Source organism: Papaver somniferum, chromosome 2 (genome assembly GCF_003573695.1).
Source record: "Papaver somniferum cultivar HN1 chromosome 2, ASM357369v1, whole genome shotgun sequence".
NCBI lineage: Eukaryota > Viridiplantae > Streptophyta > Magnoliopsida > Ranunculales > Papaveraceae > Papaver > Papaver somniferum.
The window spans coordinates 58,050,084-58,068,758 of record NC_039359.1 but is presented as its reverse complement, the minus strand read 5'-3'; the positions used below and the strand labels follow the sequence as shown (position 1 = coordinate 58,068,758).

The following is an 18,675-nucleotide window of genomic DNA, read 5'->3' as shown; positions in this document are numbered from 1 at the left end:
ATAAGTGGTAAAGATGGTGGCACTTCTGAACCATATTATTTCATGGGTGGTACCTAAGCAATTTCGGTCTTTGAAACACCTGAAAAAAGATGGAAGAAAGGGAAAAAAACAAACAAAAATTAAGTTAGTCCTCATTGTAAAACCGCAAGAAACAAAAACATAGTCTAGTAGAAATTATTAATCTCCAACCGCGAAAGGAAACAGAGAAAAAAATTGCTTGAACCTTGCCCTTTTCACCAGCACTACCACCGGCGGAGCAAAAAACAAATAATCACTGGCATCATCGCCTTAAAAATCCTCAGGTTTAAAAGTAAAATCAAATCTATCCAATAATATTAAGATCAGAACAAAACATATGATCGAAGTAACCGAAAAATATCACACTTAAGAGTTTGCTTTACCTTAATGTTTCTTCTCCTTATTGTTAGCCAAGTCTATCTTAGCTACTCTAACACATTCACATACCGATAGAATCTAATTTCAGAATTTTTGAGAAAAAAGTAGTCAAATGGATAGTATGAATAGGCTAATTCAGAAATCATAGATTTTGAGTTCTCAATTGCTATCATAAAAACAATGAACAAATAATACCTCAGAAGATAAGGTGTTTCTATTATCCGTAGGTTGGTCTCCTAATTGTATGAAAATTGAAGAAGGAAAAGAGGTGTTTGGGGGAGCATTTTCTTTTGCAATGGAAGAAAAACAAGTCGTGAGAGAAGCGGTTTATAGGATCACGTTTACTCGGTAGAATTAATGAGATTGTGTTTTAGGAAATCAAGCACAACCATTGATTTATCTATTGGGAGGATAGATCCTGACCACTCTTTACATAGGTAAAGTTATCCAAACTGTGTCATATATTCTTGAGAATTAATTAAACGATATAAAGATAAAATTCGATGTGATTATCACATCAGATTAGCTGCGGCTAGCTAGCTTTAAATGACACGTGATCATAGTTTTACTGTGCCGCGTCTACTAATGATGAACCAAGACTACGGATCCTTGTTGATGAAGGAAGGCCACTGTTAAAGGTAGAGCAACAACAGCTGCAGAAGCCGGTATTCAAATTGCACCGCCTATATGTTATTGTAGCTCCTATTGACGCACACCTTCCTGGACAATTTGCACATGCCGGGGCTGGGCAGCTTCTTACTTGCGTCGATAAAGAAATCTCATTTAGTTGGCACTCATCTCTTGGATCTCTTCGCGAAGGTGGTAGTGGTGGTGGACGAAAAGAAGCATCTCCACAGCAAGCCGTGCATGCGTAGTTCTGTGTGCTTTCAATATATGAGCAAATATCCCAAACCTTGGTTCTGCCCTGCGCTTGACATAAATCTTCGCATTCTTGTAGGACAGAAATGCATTTAGCTTCGGTCCCATCCCCAGGAACTGGATGGAAGTACGGTGTGAATACTTTTGTAGTCCCTCCCATCCAACAATTATAAGGATTTACTTGTGCGTACGTTATCTCTGCAAAGACCACAAAATGCACATAATTGGGTTAGACTTTAGTAACAAATCCAAGCTTCTGCATACCAGTGTATGTCAAACAAATATTAACACCCAAAACAGGAAAAACTAGTCTAGAAATAGAAAGTTCATTAGCTAAAGAAAAGAGACGATTTTTAACAAAAAATCAGAACTTATTGGAATAGAAGAAGAAGAAGAAAGCAATAAGACATCGTATTCTAGAAATTTTTGCTACTTACCCGAGAAGAGGGACGAAGCAAGTATTGCAAAGAGAAACAACCCAATTTGGGAACTCATAGAAGAAGACATCATGCTTGATTTGTGATAAGATTTCAAAAACTCTAGTGGCAGGCGGATTTATGTCCTCACAAACTTCTCTATTTAAAGAGGAAAGTCTGACTTGGATGCACCCACCGCATTAATTCGTTCCTCCAAAAATTTACCATTTCCCAAACTCTGGGTTTTTGCCTTTTGGAAATGCTATTGCTATCAATTTTCTTTTTAAGTACTAATTAGAGAAAACTAAGCCCGGATCACAGGATGCAGGCAGTTTCTAACGTACATGTAGCCATCACTCCTTTCTAGCTTTACATATAGTACTTAAAAGAAAAACAATTGTTTGAGCTTAACATTTGGCTCATGTTTGCACTGTTAAGTGCCTTTATCTTTCTGTATCCTTTTCATTTTTCTTTTATCAATATATTAACCTTTCTCCTCGAAAGAAAAATAAGAAAAACAATCAACCACCATCTCATGGCTTTGCAGGTCTTTTTGGTACGAGTAAAATAGTACCCATGACTAAGAAGCATTACTTGTTGATATTAATTTTTACTGATATAAGAAATGGGAAAATGAGATGCATATCGTGATCCACATGGTGATAATATATATAGACAGCGCGAAATCAACCAAGATATTTATTCGTTCCACTTAAATGCTCCACGTGATTCATAGGTGTGCATTGAACTGTTACCACTCACCATACAGATGAATCTTGAAATTGGGTGCGCGTTGAATATTGTTTAATACATCGATTGCTAGTCGTGAAATAAGAGGAAAATTCCACAAGGTTAATTAATCTAGAAATCCAGAGGTGTGAGACGTAGTTGCAGGAAATGATACAACCACACAAATATCAAGATCCTTTGATAATTAATCGATCTCAAAATAAATCATTTTTTTATTTATGAAAATCATAAGAATGAATTACAAGATAATAGAGATTTTAAGTTTTCTCTCCCTCTCTACAATCTTTCTTTCTCTTAATTTCTTGATCAAGGATCCTAAAAAGAACTCTCCCTCTCACAAGGCCAATCTACCCTTTATACAGGATATTACATAGTGGATGACAGTTAAGATATCCTCTTATTTCGGAGTGACCGTGCGCTATTATCGTACACTTATACCTGCCTATATCGCAGATCTTCCATACTATGCACAGATCCTCAAATTTTACTCGTGATTATGATGACTTCATCTGATACGTCATCTTGACTTAACTGTTCGCGATCATATTCGCTCTCGTTATATCTTCTTTTCTTCGCATAACTTGTATGTGCGATACTTTATTCCTACATTTTGCCTTTTCTCATATCGTTCTTTCCGTGAAATGAGCGAAATGTAGGGATGGCCATTTTCCCCACCCAAACCCATCCCCGTGGGTACCCGCCCCGTTCGGGTAGGGTTTTACCCGCACAAATGGAGATGGGATCGGGTATGGGTAATACCCGAAAACTAAGCTACGGGGATGGGGTGGGGATGAGATTCAAGGTCCCCGCCCCATACCCGCCCCGTATCTTTAACAAGTTAGGGGTTTAGACTTTTATGCAACAATGTGTATGATTTTTATACTTCCACCACTTAGTCGAGCTTTCTTTCATTTATCATATTCTCGATCGTTATTGTACATTCATCACTTTCGTTCTTATTTTTGTGATCAAACACATTCTCTAAAAGTTAAAATAGAGAAAATGAAGCAGATAATGAAATGGTTGACGTGGACGAAGATAGAACGGGACAGAAAAAAACAGAAAAACTAATAAGTCATTAACAGATTCTTTTGTTCACTTTAAGATAAATTACTGAATTTAAGATTCCAGAATGCGTCGTTCTTACATTATTATTTTTGTTTGAATCATATTTAAGTTTTGATTATAATCAAATTTATGTATTAACTCAGTGTTACGGGTAACCCATGGGAAACCCGCCCCATATTAGTATTCCCCATACCTGCCCCGCCCCAATTCATATGGGTAACGGGGCGGGGATGGGTATTTTTTTTACAAACGGGGCAGTGACCGGGATTGACACTACCCGCCCCATACCCGCCCCATGACCATCCCTAGCAAAATGAGAACTTATTAGTCTTTGTTATCTCACATGTTCAACTTTTCAAATTCTATCCCACCGACATATCTCCGGATTTTAAGATTTCCTTTTTAATTCGTATCTTTTCAACCATACATTTCATGACACATCTTTTTAACCGCCTCTTTCTATCCATTTATTTCTCGCATTAATGAAATAAAGCCTCGGGAACGATGAATAACTTTCCCTTTTAAGTCTTTCTTCTTCTTTTTCTTTTTTTTCTCTCTGCTACTGCATCCTTTCTGTACTATTATTTACAGTTCAGTTTCTCTTTCTTATTGTTCTTCACGTCCTGATTTAATCTTATTGCTTTCATCATTCTCATTCTGAAAATGGTTATATAAACTGCTAAGAAGAATGGATTGGCCTTCAAAGCATTAAAAGAATAACTCGGCACAAGAAGTTATTCACTCACTCTTCCCCCTGGATGTAATTATTCATCCAAACTCACTCTTGATTTGATCAACTCAGAACAATGGACAAACCAAAGAATATTTGTCTCCTTAGAGCAACTTCAGAATGGTCTTCTTATCCCGTTGTATAATCCGAACATCCCTTTATTCTATGAAATCCTTGCTGACAAGCGATTTGCTCGAGCCATTTTTCAATTGAGTGGTGACGCAATTGGAATAGTTCTTGAATACGCTCGTCGCGCAGCAGGTTTGAGAACTTCTTATGAATATGCAGTGCGAAACGAACTGTATCGTGATAGAGTTATTGACCCCCGCGAGTATACTCTTGATAACTTCTTTCAGCATTACTACGTGGCACTTATGAAAAATGAATCTACAAAATGGGCCATTCGCATAAGAAGAAATGAGAATATTGATGAAGATAAGATAATAATGCGAGATGTCGATTGGAATAGTAACTCCAACAAGACTTGTCGTAGATCCAATGATTTGGGTTGGGTGAATTGTCCTGTTATTGTAATGGGACCTTATGTAGCTGGCAGAGTTGTGGATAACTCGGACCTTCCTATTCCTGAGAAATTTTCTCATTATCATCCTCGGGAATTCATCTTGACCGAAGAAGAGAAAAAGGTATGTAAGATCTTCGCATTGGTATTTTGACCCTCGTATGTTTATTATTTTCGCACTAACATTTAGATTCTCCTATATTATACTATAAAGGGGAAGGATAAAATCAAGTAAGCTAAGAAATCCGTTGAAGACGCTCCTTCGCGGAATAATAAGGTAAGGAACATTCCACCTTTCATTTTAATAATATTGTTGCCTCTGTTTCTTATCATTATTATTCGTATAGAAGAGTTCTTATGGTGTCAAGACTAAGAAGAGGATCAAAATCAAATCTAAAAGAACCCGATCTTCTTCTTCTCCCTCAAATCTTGAAAAAAAGCGTAAGAGAGTATATGATTCCGCTTCAAATACTGAATCCAGTGACGATGACATCCTCGCATCTGAAGACTCATCAATTGATTCTTCAATGAAAGTCTTATCTGGCGTGTTTTTGGATTCCATGACTTCTATGGATAATGATGAATTAACTCGTACCCTTGAAATGGTATCAAAAATTTGTGATGCTCCTCGCTTAGATGATTCTTCACTTCGCAGAGCTTCATCTTTATTATTTCCCAGCTTTCAATTATCTTTTGGTCTTCTGGTAATTTCTATCTTTTTTTAGTTTTTTAACAAGTTTTAATCTTCGCATCATCGTATCATTTCCTCATTCTATATCATTAACTAATTTTTTTTATCTTCACAGATGTCTCGCATGTCATATGCAGTATCCTCATATTATGAAAGAAGACTTCAATCTTTTTTAACTAAGAATTCCAAACTTGAAGCTGAAGCTTCTACTTCTGCGAATAAGATATCAGAGCTTTACAAAAGGAATGATCAACTGACTGGTATTTTATTCTATAACCATTTCTCTGTCTTATCCCTCCCCCCTTTTTTTATGTTCGCTTTTCTTGAGTTATGTATTCTTGCGGAAATTTATCGACTCTCCGATGAAGCAGCCTCTTTATTTCGCTCTGCCCATCATCCTGTTGATGATGACACTCTTTTGAACTACCTTAATTCTTCTTTAAATGATCTCACTGAATATAGAATAAACTCCCTTTCTTTTGAAAAACTCAAATCAGAATACCAAATCCTCAATATTGATCATAGAGGTGTCCTAACCTCTTGTAACAGCTTCAAACGTCGTTTTTGGGAATCCAAAGATAGAATTAAAATTTTAGAAGCAAAAAATAATTCCCTTATTTATGAGAAAGATAAATCTATTCTTAAGGGTGCGAAGGCATTAGAAAATTTTCAAAATCTTTTACTTGAAGTCCAAGTCGAGCGAGATTTAGCTTTACGCGATAAGGAAGCACTCATGGAGGAAAGAAATCTTATCCGATCTCAGCTCCTTATAGAAAGTGAAGATGAGTTTAAATGGGGTGCTAGGGTTATGAATGATGCTAGAATTGATTTAGCTGTAAAATTGAGCCTTGAATCCAAACATACTGCTTTAGTTAAAGACATTATTTCCAATAATGAAGGTCATTTACTGCTCTTTTATACTTGCTATTTCTTCTGAAAGAGAAAATATCTTCTTTCCAATTCTAACCCCACTTTATATTTCACAGAGAAAGAGAAGAACTATGCTAAAGAAATTAAAGGATTGAAGAAGAAACTCGAAGAATGCCAAAGGCTATCAGAAGATTTGGGTGCGAAGTATACTGCCCATGATTCCAAATATCGCAAGCTCAAGAAGAATTAAGTTGTTACTGTCTCAAATAATAATAAAGATGTCATTCGCGGTCGTAACGCAACAGTTAAGATAGTGTGCGAAGAAAATAATATTCCCCTTTCCAATTATCCTATTGAAGATGTTTCTCTCAACGAAGATATTCCTTTTATTTCTGATAGTGAGGCTGAGTATGAAGGATACGAAGAAGGTGAAGAATAAATTCACGATTCTGACGTTGAGCGAAGAAATAATGATAATTCTAATGATAATCAGAATAATGAAGATAATCCGCACGAAGACTGATTGTTTTTTGTCGTTGTAGATTCTTCTTTCTGCCTCTTGTATATCCTTGTGTCTTTTTGAATTTTTCCCTTTTAGTGTTCTTCTTGAATATACATTAGACTTCTTAAATATATTGATCATTTTCATTCCTTTATTTTTATATTTGTATTTGTCAAATACCAACTTTTCTCATGTGATCATGAGTTTATTATATGGGGCAAGTAACATCTTTTTTGATGCTTGCATTCCCATTCTTGTCTCTGTTTGTTGACGCAGAATGATATACTCATGATCTTATATGTTTCACATACCTATGTCATGTACTTGTGCGAGTGTTTTCACAACGTACGATAATAGATCATAACTCTTATGCTTCGCAGCATATATCTCTAGAGGTCTTATTGTGCCTTCCTAAGTAAAGGTCTTATTTTGCCTGTCTCCATTTTTCTGTGCGACGAAATCGAAGGACGTATTTACATTTTACTGTATCGACCCATTGATCTTGTCTTAACTTATTCTTGTATCATTACCTCTACAGGTTTTCTCGTGCGTAAATGCGATAAGCCTTAATACTCCTGTGAGTAAAAAGCCTCATGACATTTACGTCTTTGACACAATTCATCTCCATAATTGAGGGTGTCGTCCTTATCTTCCCCCTGGTTGCCCCTTCAAGGAGGCTTACCTCTACCGGGTTAAGGTTGGCTCCTCTCATCCGGTAATACAACAACCAGTTGTTTTCGCAATCTCTTTTCCCTCCACCTATAAGGTTTACGATTACGAGATTGCACCCTAAGTGGGATATCTTCGGACCGAGTGCATCATAGTCAGGACTTGTCAAGAGTGGTAAAGTAGACTCCAACGCCCCTCGCACTCTTGACTCAACTGTGTACCTCGGCGCCCTGATCGAGTTTTTGCACTCCTTGGGAGTTATCCCCAATCTTTCGATTTAGGTGTCCCTCCCGGATGGGATTTCTTGTTTTTTCACCCCAAAATCTCCATGACTCAAGTTCCATGGGTGGTATAGCTTTCCCTTGAGTCATGCTTAACTATATTGCGAATTATGATGTTCTTTATGTCTTACTTTTTCCTCTTGCATATATGCGAACTAGGGTGCACGCCACAATCACATAGCTAGGCTCCCCAATTGGAGTCTTTATCTCTGATGCCTTTTATTAAGGTCTTATTTCTGTCCCTTAGTTATAAGAGAATCTCTTAATAAAAAAGGAAATCTTCAATCTTATTCATTCCACCAAACAGTACACTCAGATTCAAGAAAATAATATTTCATGCTTATATCTTTCATATATCTGTCTTTCTGCGAATAACATCGCAAGCTTTTATGACTTTTGAGTAATATAATTCTTAGTACATAGAACTTTTATTATATAGTTTCTCATAAAAGAAACAAATTTTTTTTCTTCTTCAGACTGCTTGTGCAACATTCTTAGGTCCGCAGATGCTTATAGGAAATTGATTCATAGTGTGCGAACAACCGCACAATTACTCATATTTCCACCTCCACTTTTTCTCTTAAGATGTAATCTTTCTATGTTTCCTGGTGCGAACATTCTCAGAAGATTCTGCCTCAGTATCATTCTTTTCAGTTGTTTCAACTCTAGACACTACGTCCACCATTAGTCTTTCACTCCTTTGATTGTCTTTAACATGTTTCTTCCAATTTCTTCGCTTATTCTCTCTTTCTTCGCACTTATCCACGTCAATTTCTTGGCAGATTTATCCCATGTTTGGATCTCCACTTATTATTCCAATTCCTTAAGGCAGTGGAAATTTTATGCATTGATGAAATGTCGAAGCTACCCCCAAAATATCGTGCAACCATGGTCTTCCAACCAGCGCATTGTAAGGGGACTCTACATCAACAACACATAATATGATTTTTGTAGATAGACTCTTCAAGGGGATTCGCATTGTCACCTCTCCTTTAGGCTTATTAGCAGTACCGTTGAATCCATAAATCTTATAAGTGGACCGAATTAGTTCGTTATCTTTTCCTCCCATGGTCTTATATGTGTGATAAAAAGAGGATGTCAACCGAACTTCCGGGATCTATAAGTATTCTGTCAATTTCCATACGTTTGCATCATGTTCTTCCTCCTCATCATCGTCTTCTAATTTTTCTTTGGGATTAATGCCAAGCTTTACCACTAATGGACTCTCATGTGGTTCTCCTCCTCTTGGTGTCTCTTCAGCGCTGAACGAAATGACTTGTTTTTGCAAATCTTTTAATGGCGATATCTTCGCAAGGTTAAGTATTTTTCGTCCATCATAATCTCTCGCATAAGATATTATCATGAAAGTCTTCGATGTTTTTGAAAGAGTGAATAATTGAATTGCAATATAAATTCTTGGATTTCGCATCCACTTCAATCACATATGTGTTTTTTCCTTTCTATGCATTGTATGTGTTGCCTCCAAGTGGTGGTGGTGGTGGTGAATTTTGTTGCTGTTGTGCTAAGAAGTAGTTTAATTTTCCTTGTTCTACCATTTGTAGTATAATCTTTCTCACATTTCTACAATTATGCGTTGTGTGCCCATGAAAGTGATAATACGCGTAGATATCCTTACTTCTTCTTCCTGATGGTGGCTCATTTCCCAAATTGAAGGGCTTAGGAATATCTTCTATTAAAATAACAGCTTCCCAGACTTTCTCTATTGTTATATTCAATGGAGGAAGTTTTATTTGTTCCCAAATGATGAGTGCCAAATATTGTATATATCTATCCCTTTTTGTTGGCATTTAACTCATCTTTTGTGCATTAATTCTACATTTTATCCCATATTCTGTATTTTCATTGTTTTCAAGAATAAATATTTTTCTTACTTAATTTTGCATTTTTAGGTAATAAATAAAGTCTGGATGAATTGCGGAGCGGAAAAGAGTTGAAGAGTGGTGAAAAGCCGGAAGAAATTACGCAAGGAAGACGCAAAGAATGGAGCGCACGTCCAAAAAGCTAGGAATGGGCTCAAGAAGGAAGAATTGTTCTTAAAGAAGATATGGGCTTGGCATACCCAAGGCCCAAAACCCTTACCCAAACCCATTTTCTATAACCAAAACCGCATCCATCTTCAGCCGTCGGATTGGATCCATCTCATCATCGATGGTCGCCTCCTTCATGGAGCATCAAAATCTGAAGCTCCTGCAAAACACCATAGTGCCTAAATTCCAAGCCTTCAGATTAGATTGTAGTTGAATCCAACGATCGCTTCTTTGCCTGCGCATCAAACCCAGATACTTCCGCTTAACACTACAACACCTAACTCCATCTGGCGCCGTTAATTTCGTTGTATATCTGCATCCAACGGTCGCTGCCAGCATCTTCACTTTTATCCGTTAGATCAATCTTCATCTCCACACCCCACGGCTCAGCGTCGCAGATCATCAAACTCGATACGCCCGCTTAACACCATAGTACCAGAAACATATAACCCAAACAAACTACCCCTTCTTCTTTCTTCCATCGAGCTCTCCTTCACCACCATACCCTGTTTGCAGAACCACCACCACCTACTCTGTCGTACCAGTTCCATCGCCACCTCCTTCTCCATCAACAACTCCCCACAACAACCACAATCCATCATATCCCTCAATACCCCCATCACCTATTAATCTATTTCAACAACTCCACCATCCTCATCACTGTTAGGGTTGGATTTGGTGAATTAGGTTGATAGATGAAGCAATTGGCGCGTGGGAATGGAGCAGGTGAACAAGGAAAATAATGGGTCGACGATTGAAGTGTCAAATCACATGTTTGGTGAGTAAAATTCGAAACCCTAATTTCAACTGTCCAAATTAGGTTTTTGGGGATTTTTATAGAAAACCCTAATTTCTGTTAGGGAAAGCCTGGAGACGAATAGAGAGAAACATGGGTTCAAATTGTACTATCAAATTAGGTAGAATCAAATACCTAATTTCTGTGTTGTTTGATTTTGGGATTTGGGTGAAGAACCCTAATTTTGTATTTTGGGGAAATGGGGTCTGTGGGTATAAATAGCCTTGTGGGTGTTGTTGTAAAACTTTATGCCTGGAATAGCCGGCGTCCAGAACTTAGTTCTGTTAAATGTTCATTTTGCTGTTCACTGTTTATCCATTTTAATGTTTTGATTTTCTCCATTTTATGTCACTGTGATGTTGTTATGTGTTGTTCCTGTTATGAACTCCACTATTGTGTTATGTTTGTTCTTTGCTGTCACTCCCATATTCATGTTATGTTATGTTTCTGTAATGTTTGTATCATGTTCTGTAATGTTCTTGTTATGTATGTTCTAAACCTCAAATTCTAGGACTAGATGAAACCATGAATCAATAAGATAGTCTTCATCATGTGCAGCTCTTGTCCAATGTTGTTAAGCCCTTAGACTAGTTGTACTTTAATCAGACAATTAGTACTTTGGTAACTATTTTAGCTGTGAGGAGAATATCCCCTAGGTTAATGGTGGATTCAACATCCTAGTGTTCTTTCATCACTCATGTTTACTGTTTTGTGTGAATGTTAGGCTAAAGCCTTTAGAGCATTGGATTGATTGAGCAGTGGGGAGAAACTAGTGCTCACTAGTGACTGTGAGCAAGCTGGTTCTCTTCCCACTCTAGTAGTATGCCTAGGCTCACCTTCACCATTTCACCTTCACTGTTATGTGCTTCCCATGTTATGTTATTGTGTTTAAATTCATGTTTTGTTCACTGTTAGCTTCTCATCTTCACTGCCCTTGGCTTAGGCCTTGGTATGTAACTGTTTCCTGTCACTGTCATCACCTAGTAGTTTCTTTGATGTTTTTTTTTTTAGTGTACTTGTTCATTGTCTCACATTTTGTCACTTTCATTGTCACCTTAACTTTTACTTTGTTCCACTCTGTTTTGCTTTTGTTTTCTGTTTAGTCTCATTGTTTAGTTTCACTTCCATTCTGTTTAGTTTCATTGTTTTGCTTTTGTTTAGTTTCACTTTGTTCCATTATGTTTAGTTTCATTGATCTGTTTACTTTTGTTCTGTTTAGTTCATTTTGTTCATAGTTACTGTTTACTTTTGATTCTGTTCACTGTCCAAATTCAATTCTATTTTCTATCACAAAAGCCCACTGTAAATTCTTAAGGTTATTACCTGTCTGTAGAGGTCACTTCTTTTCTTCTTGACCAAAAACTCTCTAAGCCCACTGTCCATTGTTTGTACAAACTGAAGCCCAGTTCAATCCAAAGATCAAGCCCAGTTCAATTCACATCAGAAACCAACTGAACCCAAGTTCAGCCCATCAAAACCACTGAAAGCCCAACTCATTCCAAGGGTATTCATAACCCATTAGCACTCAAAAGCCCATTGATTATTCATAGCCCAATAACAAATTAGAGCCCAAAATAGCTAGAGAACTCCAAAACACACCCAGTCTCTGTGGATCGACCCGTACTTGCACGAGCTACAACTGACGACCGTGCACTTGCGGTATTACTGTAGGCCCGTTTTCATTTCGCTTAATTTTACACATCTCCGGGCCCACCACCAAACTATTTTTTGGTTCCCTCGTTTCTTATTATAATATGGTTGGTGATGTTGTTGACCTCCATAACATTCTTGTTGGTTATCCATTCTTTGAATTTTATTATTTCCTCCCCGATTTTGAAATTGTTTTTCTTTGTATTCTCTTTCAAACTCTTCTTGATATGCACTTCCCATGGCTACTAGCTTTTGTTCTACCTCAGCTCTTTTCTTTCCCTGACTTCCTTGATATGTACTCGCAAGTGCATTCGTTATCCTTGGAAGTAAACTCGCACCCCCATTTGCTTGTCTCATCGTAACCGGGTAAGACTCCATATCTCTTTGCTTTTCTTCTAAAGCTATATATTTTTCTTGAAACTCGCGCAGCTCCGACATAATGATGGTATCTTTTATCCTGAAGATTTATGTATATAATAAGTCTGTGGGGAAGAGAGCATTGATAAAATATAATATAAGATTCCGTTCATCTACTCGTCTGCCCATTTCACTACACATGGTTCTCCAATGTGTTGTTAAATGTCGCAGACTCTCATTAATATTTCTGCGAAGCCCAAACGCTTTCAATTTTTGGTCTTGTCATGTTATTGCTAATATATTGCCCAAAGAATATGCTCTGTAGGTGATGAAAAGATCTTATGGTTCCCACTGGAAAACCCTCGAACCATTGTAATGCTTCTCCAGTTAAGCTGACTGGGAAATATTTACACAATACTGTATCATTCCCTTCCTACTTCAATAAAGATCGGCTATAAGCCTTAATATGTTGTATTGCGCACGTGGTGCCATCAAAAATATGGGTAAACGTGGGTAAGGTACACTTGGGTGGTATTATTGCAATTTGTATGTGTCTTGCGAAAGGTGTTTTCCCAGCTTCCTCTACTGCTTCCTCTACTGCTTCTTCTAACTGTCTTCTTCCATCATTTTTTCGCACATACATCATTTCTCGTAACTCTGTCATTTCTTTAAGAATTTCCTCACTCATAGATTGATCTAAATCGTATTGCATAGGCCTTTTTAGTCTCACTTGTCGCAATATATTCTCATGATTATTCTGTCACGCAGCTTCCTGTATCTCTCTCTCTTCGGTCTCCTCTCTTCTTCGTCTACGCTTTTCTCTTTCATCTCTTTCTCGTTCACGGAGTTCATTATTTCTTTCCTCTTCTTCGCGTGCATATTGATCGCTTAACATTTCTCTACCATGAAATAAGATTCTTCCTTGTTCTGGATCATACTCTTCATCATTATATCTCTCATGATGTGTGAGATGGTGTTCTCCAGCATTTTGATATCTGTCAGCCCTTTTGCCTTCTTGTCTACGATGATTTTCTTGTGGCTGCTCATATCGATCATATCCCAATTGCAAGTTGTCACCTAAATTTCGTTCCCTTCGAACATGTCCTTGATTATATTGACTTTGTCTTGATAAACTTCTACTGGTTCTTGATCTTGATCTTATGCGTGTTGCACTTCTGGATCTCTGATTTTGCATTCTAAGATTCTCTTCTCTTATATTATCATTTTGTCTTATCAAATTCGCACGTATTTCATCTTCTCTTTGTCTTTATGTAATCAATATTTGCTTCAATTCTGCAATTATCATATTTCCTTCATCTCCTTCTATCATTCCCGTTCTTGCAGTTCTTTGGTCTTCTTCTTCAGTAGAATCAGTTTGTGAAGTATGCATGCTTACTCTATCATGATCGATAGGATTGTTCTATTCTTATATATGTTTAGGTCCAATTGGATCTTCATTTATTTGAATATTTCTTTCTTCCATTTCTGGTTGATCTGGAATTTCACCTCTTCTTCTCTCAGCAATTCTTGTGCTCCTTCTCGTTGTCGTTTGTTCGATAGTTGATCCTTCTGGTTGATCTAAACAAATTCACCAACAGGATTTATCACTCCGAGCTGTTTTCTAGCGCCAAATGTAGTTGCAGGAAATCCTACAACCACAAAAATATGAAGATCCTTTGATAATCAATTGATCTCAAAGTAAATCACTTCTTTATTTATCAAAATCATAAGAATGAATTACAAGATAATAGAGATTTTAAGTTTTCTCTTCCTCTCTACAATCTTTCTCTCTCTTAATTTCTTGATCAAGGATCCTAAAAAGAACTCTTCCTCTCACAAGGCCAATCTAACCTTTATATAGGGTATTACATAATGGATGACAGCTAAGATATCCCCTTATTTCGGAATGACCGTGCACTATTATCGCACACTTATATCTGCCTATATCGCAGATCTTCCATACTTCGCACAGATCTCACATTTTACTCGTGATTATGCTGATTTCATCTGATAGTCATCTTGACTTAACTTTTCGCGATCATATTCGTTCTCGCTATATCTTCTTTTATTCGCATAACTTGTATGTGCGATACTTTTTTCCTACAAGTGTTTTGTGTGATGTAGATTGGCAATGGCAATCCATGGAGAATTTGTTAACTCTCTCCCAATATCAATCATGCTAGACTCCAAGAAGATCTCTAAGATCATTAACGATCTTGAGAGATGGAAATGATACGACCAAGCAAGCAACTAATCATTTGGTTGTCCTAAATGTGTCAATCACCCCGAGTTCTCCTAGGTGGGTCTCACCAGCAAGGAACACATGGGAAGCAGTAACCTGTCGTTGTTTTGTTCTTATAGGTGGTTGTTAATGTTTTTGTGGATAAGATAGGTAGAAATAATTGAATTAGATAATATGCGTTATTAGATTAGTGTATGGTTTAACTATGTGTATTATCCGATTCAAAAATGCCTGCATTTTGTGCATCCCTACGAAAGATATCGTCTGTAGATCAAATAATTTGTAATAAACTCTGCCAAGATATGTTACGTTAACTTTTTTGGTCATCCAGTTTCAAAATTTAAATTTAAAAACTGTTGCAACAATCAAGATGTGAATCAAATAAATGTATGAGGTGAAAATTGAATCGATTTCTTTGCGCTCAATCATTTAGGGCAGAGAAATTATACTGTTGTGCCCGAATCTAATTAGCGTAGAAAAATATGAGCGATCTGATGGAGAGATTCGTTCGGTAATCAAGGCTCTACTGTTTTCGCCAGCGCAAAATGGGCAAAGTTTATTTTAGGAGTTTCTCCAATGATACGTGTGTGGAGATAAATATCAAAATCCATCAAGGATACACATATATTTTCACTAAAATCATTCTCCAACCATGATTTCTTAAACTAATGTGTAGATGATTTTGGGTAGATATTGTCAAGATGAACGTGGAGTCCAATTTTTTGCACACTCCATTGAGAAGTGTCCACAAAACAAAGCGATTCTATTGACTCCTCTAAACCAGCCGTTAGCTAATTAATAAAGATTTTTTTTTCTATTATTTTAATTTTATTTAAATCTTAAAAATGGTAACGAGATATGAAATAGTATCTTTTTGTTGAGAATCATATCTAAATAGTACCTAAAATATAGGATTCCTAAAATAAAACTCTCAATTTGTTAACAACGCCACAGACGAATTAAGTTGCTTACATCGATCATCTTCCGGTGTTTCAACTCCGTTCGGGAATATGATTGGAAGACGAACCAAAAAGATGACCTTGTTGTACTATTTTTGTTGTGGCAATTGATAATCTCACTGATGATCAAAAAAAATAAAAATGATAATCTTACTAAAAATTGATTATCTAACTGATGATACAAATAAAAAATAAAAAAAATTGATAATCTTGCTAAACAATGATAATCTTACTGGCTGATCAAAGAAAATAAATCTTACTAACTTTTACAGTACTAACTAAATCACCTAATTCGTCTGTCAAGATCCAAATGACAATTAGCTCATTAGGAAACAGATCATTAATAATTATTCGTTTGTCAAGATCAAGATCAAATCACACGCTCATTAATTAGGAAACAAATCATTGATTTCAGAAGTACATATCTTTGTATATGCTTACCTATTTGCTGTTTTGTAATCCCTGTAAACTAGGTCTGGATATATTTATTAATGTTAACCAAATTTAGATTTTAACTCAATTAAATAAAATTAAATAAAAAATTAATAAATAGTTAACAGTTGGTTAATACCGACCAATGAGATCAATTTGTTTTGTGCACACTCTTTATAGGAGTGTGCACAAAATTGGACTCGTGAATGTCTAGTTTTAGACATTCTCCTTGACATTGTCTATCATCCTACATTAGTGGAAATGGCGTTTTTATAACCCATATCCGAGACCCTCAGTAACAGTAGTTGAACCGTTGACCAAAAATAGCGGTCTCTGATATGATAAAAACACGGAAAAAATTCCGAGATGATTAATAGTCGTCTCTGAATAATTAGGTTTTTTCCCTAAAACTGCTACCGATACGGCGACCCATGAAAACGGATTTGGATGTGATAATTTTTTATTATTTGATAGAGAATATAAATACATTTTTCTCTCTCCCATTTCTCATCTCAGTTTCTCTTTCTTGTCCTGCTCTCTCGGTCTCCTCATCATGCGATCTTATCCATCTTCTTCATCCTCACCACCAAACCAAAATTGAAAAAAATCTCAGAAGAAATCAATTAAATTGTTACTCTTAAACCCAGCCCCTTTCCCCGTCAGGAAGAAATCCATCTATTGTTCTTGAACCATCTTCTTCTTTTCATCTTTGCGGTTAAGGAGAAAACTGAAGATATCTAGAAAGATCGTGATGAGATGTTGAAATTGAAAGAAGAGGAGTTGGAGATTAAAGGGAAAGAACAACTGAAACTTAAATTGAGTTGAAGGAATTTAATCTTACTATGGCATAGCTTTCTTCATCTCTGGTTTTTAGAATTTAGGGTTCATAAATTTTTGATAACGGGTATCCATATCTTGATCATGATTTGCTGAATCAGAATTTCTGATAGGGGTTTTGATTTTTAGATCAAGGGTTTTCGTTTATTGATCATGAATTGTTGAAATAGAAGTTTTGATTTAGGGTTTTGAGTTTTGATCTTGATATTTGATTTCTTCTAGATTTAGGGTTTGGCTAATTGATAAATTCTGAATTAAGGGTTTCAATTTCTTGATGTTAGATTTCTGAATCTAGGTTTAATTTTGATTTGGGGATTTTTTTTGTAGGTGCAGAGTCTTACATTGGTTCAATATCTGAGAGCGAAAGAAGCAGAAGAATCCCGAGATGAAAAAACCATCATGAGCTTATGTTTTATGGTGCAAAGATCGATGGGCTGAGGTTAAAAAAGAGAACCCGGATGCAGAATTCAAAGAAGTTTCAAACATTTTAAGATCCAAATGGAAGAATGTAACTGAAGAAGAGAAAAAACTATATGAAGAGAAATACCAAGCTGATAGAGAAGCTTACTTGCAGATTGTTGGCAAAGAGAAGCGCGAGAACGAGGCGATGAAGCTACTCGAAGAGGATCAGAAGCAGAAAACTACAATGGAATTGCTTGAACAGTACTTGCAGTTCAAGCAAAAAGATGAAGCAGAAGCCAAGGATGTCAAGAAAAAGAAGTAAGCAATGTGCACACTTGATTACTCATTTTGCGAGAATTTTCGATATCGATTTGAATTGGTTTTAACTCTTGTTATTTGTAAGATTTGTCGGAAGGAGCAGGATCCATTGAAGACGAAAAGGCCATTGACAACATTCATAAGCATGAAGCTTTACTAATGCTTAAGAAGAAGGAGAAAACTGAAAACATAATCAAGGTTTGTTTGTTTGTTCATCCATTCGATGAAATTTGTGAATTGTTGTGGAATTGGAGTCTAATGCAGTGTGTAATTGCAGAAAACGAAAGTGAACCAACAGAAGAAAAAGAAGCTTAAGGGCGAAACTAGTGCAGTAGACCCTAACAAACCAAAGAGGTCTGCTTCCTCATTCATTCTATTCAGGTAAAATTTCGTTTGTCGAACTTGCAAGTTTCGTTTATTTAGTTAGTTTCATTTTTGTCTCCTTATCAGAACCTTGCACCTGAATTGTGAAGTTAACATCAAGGAGAATACAAGGAGGTGGGAATACTGGAAATGCTTGTGCTGCTCGCTTGGGTATGATCCACAACTATAGAGATGAGATGATTAAACTATAACATGTGGCTTATTTGAAAGATAATCATTCATTTACTTTACTTATACCCCCATCTGGTTTGAATTACTAAGACCTTATGCTGGTATGCTGCTTGTGAGTGAAAGCATGCAACTTATTTTTGATCTTAAAATATGAAGGTAGATAGTAATAAATAAGCGCACTTATAATCTTTTACCTCATAACTTAAAGTTAACCAGTTAATAAGCTCACTGCATAACATTTTCGAGGTTTTTTGAGAATTATTCTCAATTCCTGTAACTGTCATGTATCTCATTTGGACATAACTTG

The 18,675-nt window shown here is 36.5% G+C and overlaps 1 protein-coding gene and 1 pseudogene across 1 annotated transcript; one reads left to right on the top strand and one right to left on the bottom strand.

The window, feature by feature from the left end:
* Window positions 1-787: 787 nt before the first annotated feature.
* LOC113353350 lies at window positions 788-1,807 on the bottom strand. Its single transcript, XM_026596985.1, has 2 exons — window positions 1,713-1,807; window positions 788-1,473 (listed from the first exon to the last, which is right to left on the bottom strand). The coding sequence occupies exons 1-2, from the start codon at window positions 1,783-1,785 to the stop codon at window positions 962-964; spliced, it is 585 nt and encodes a 194-aa protein (XP_026452770.1). The 5' UTR covers window positions 1,786-1,807; the 3' UTR covers window positions 788-961.
* A 13,443-nt stretch (window positions 1,808-15,250) lies between these two features.
* On the top strand, window positions 15,251-18,388 carry LOC113351128 (annotated as a pseudogene).
* Window positions 18,389-18,675: the final 287 nt, after the last annotated feature.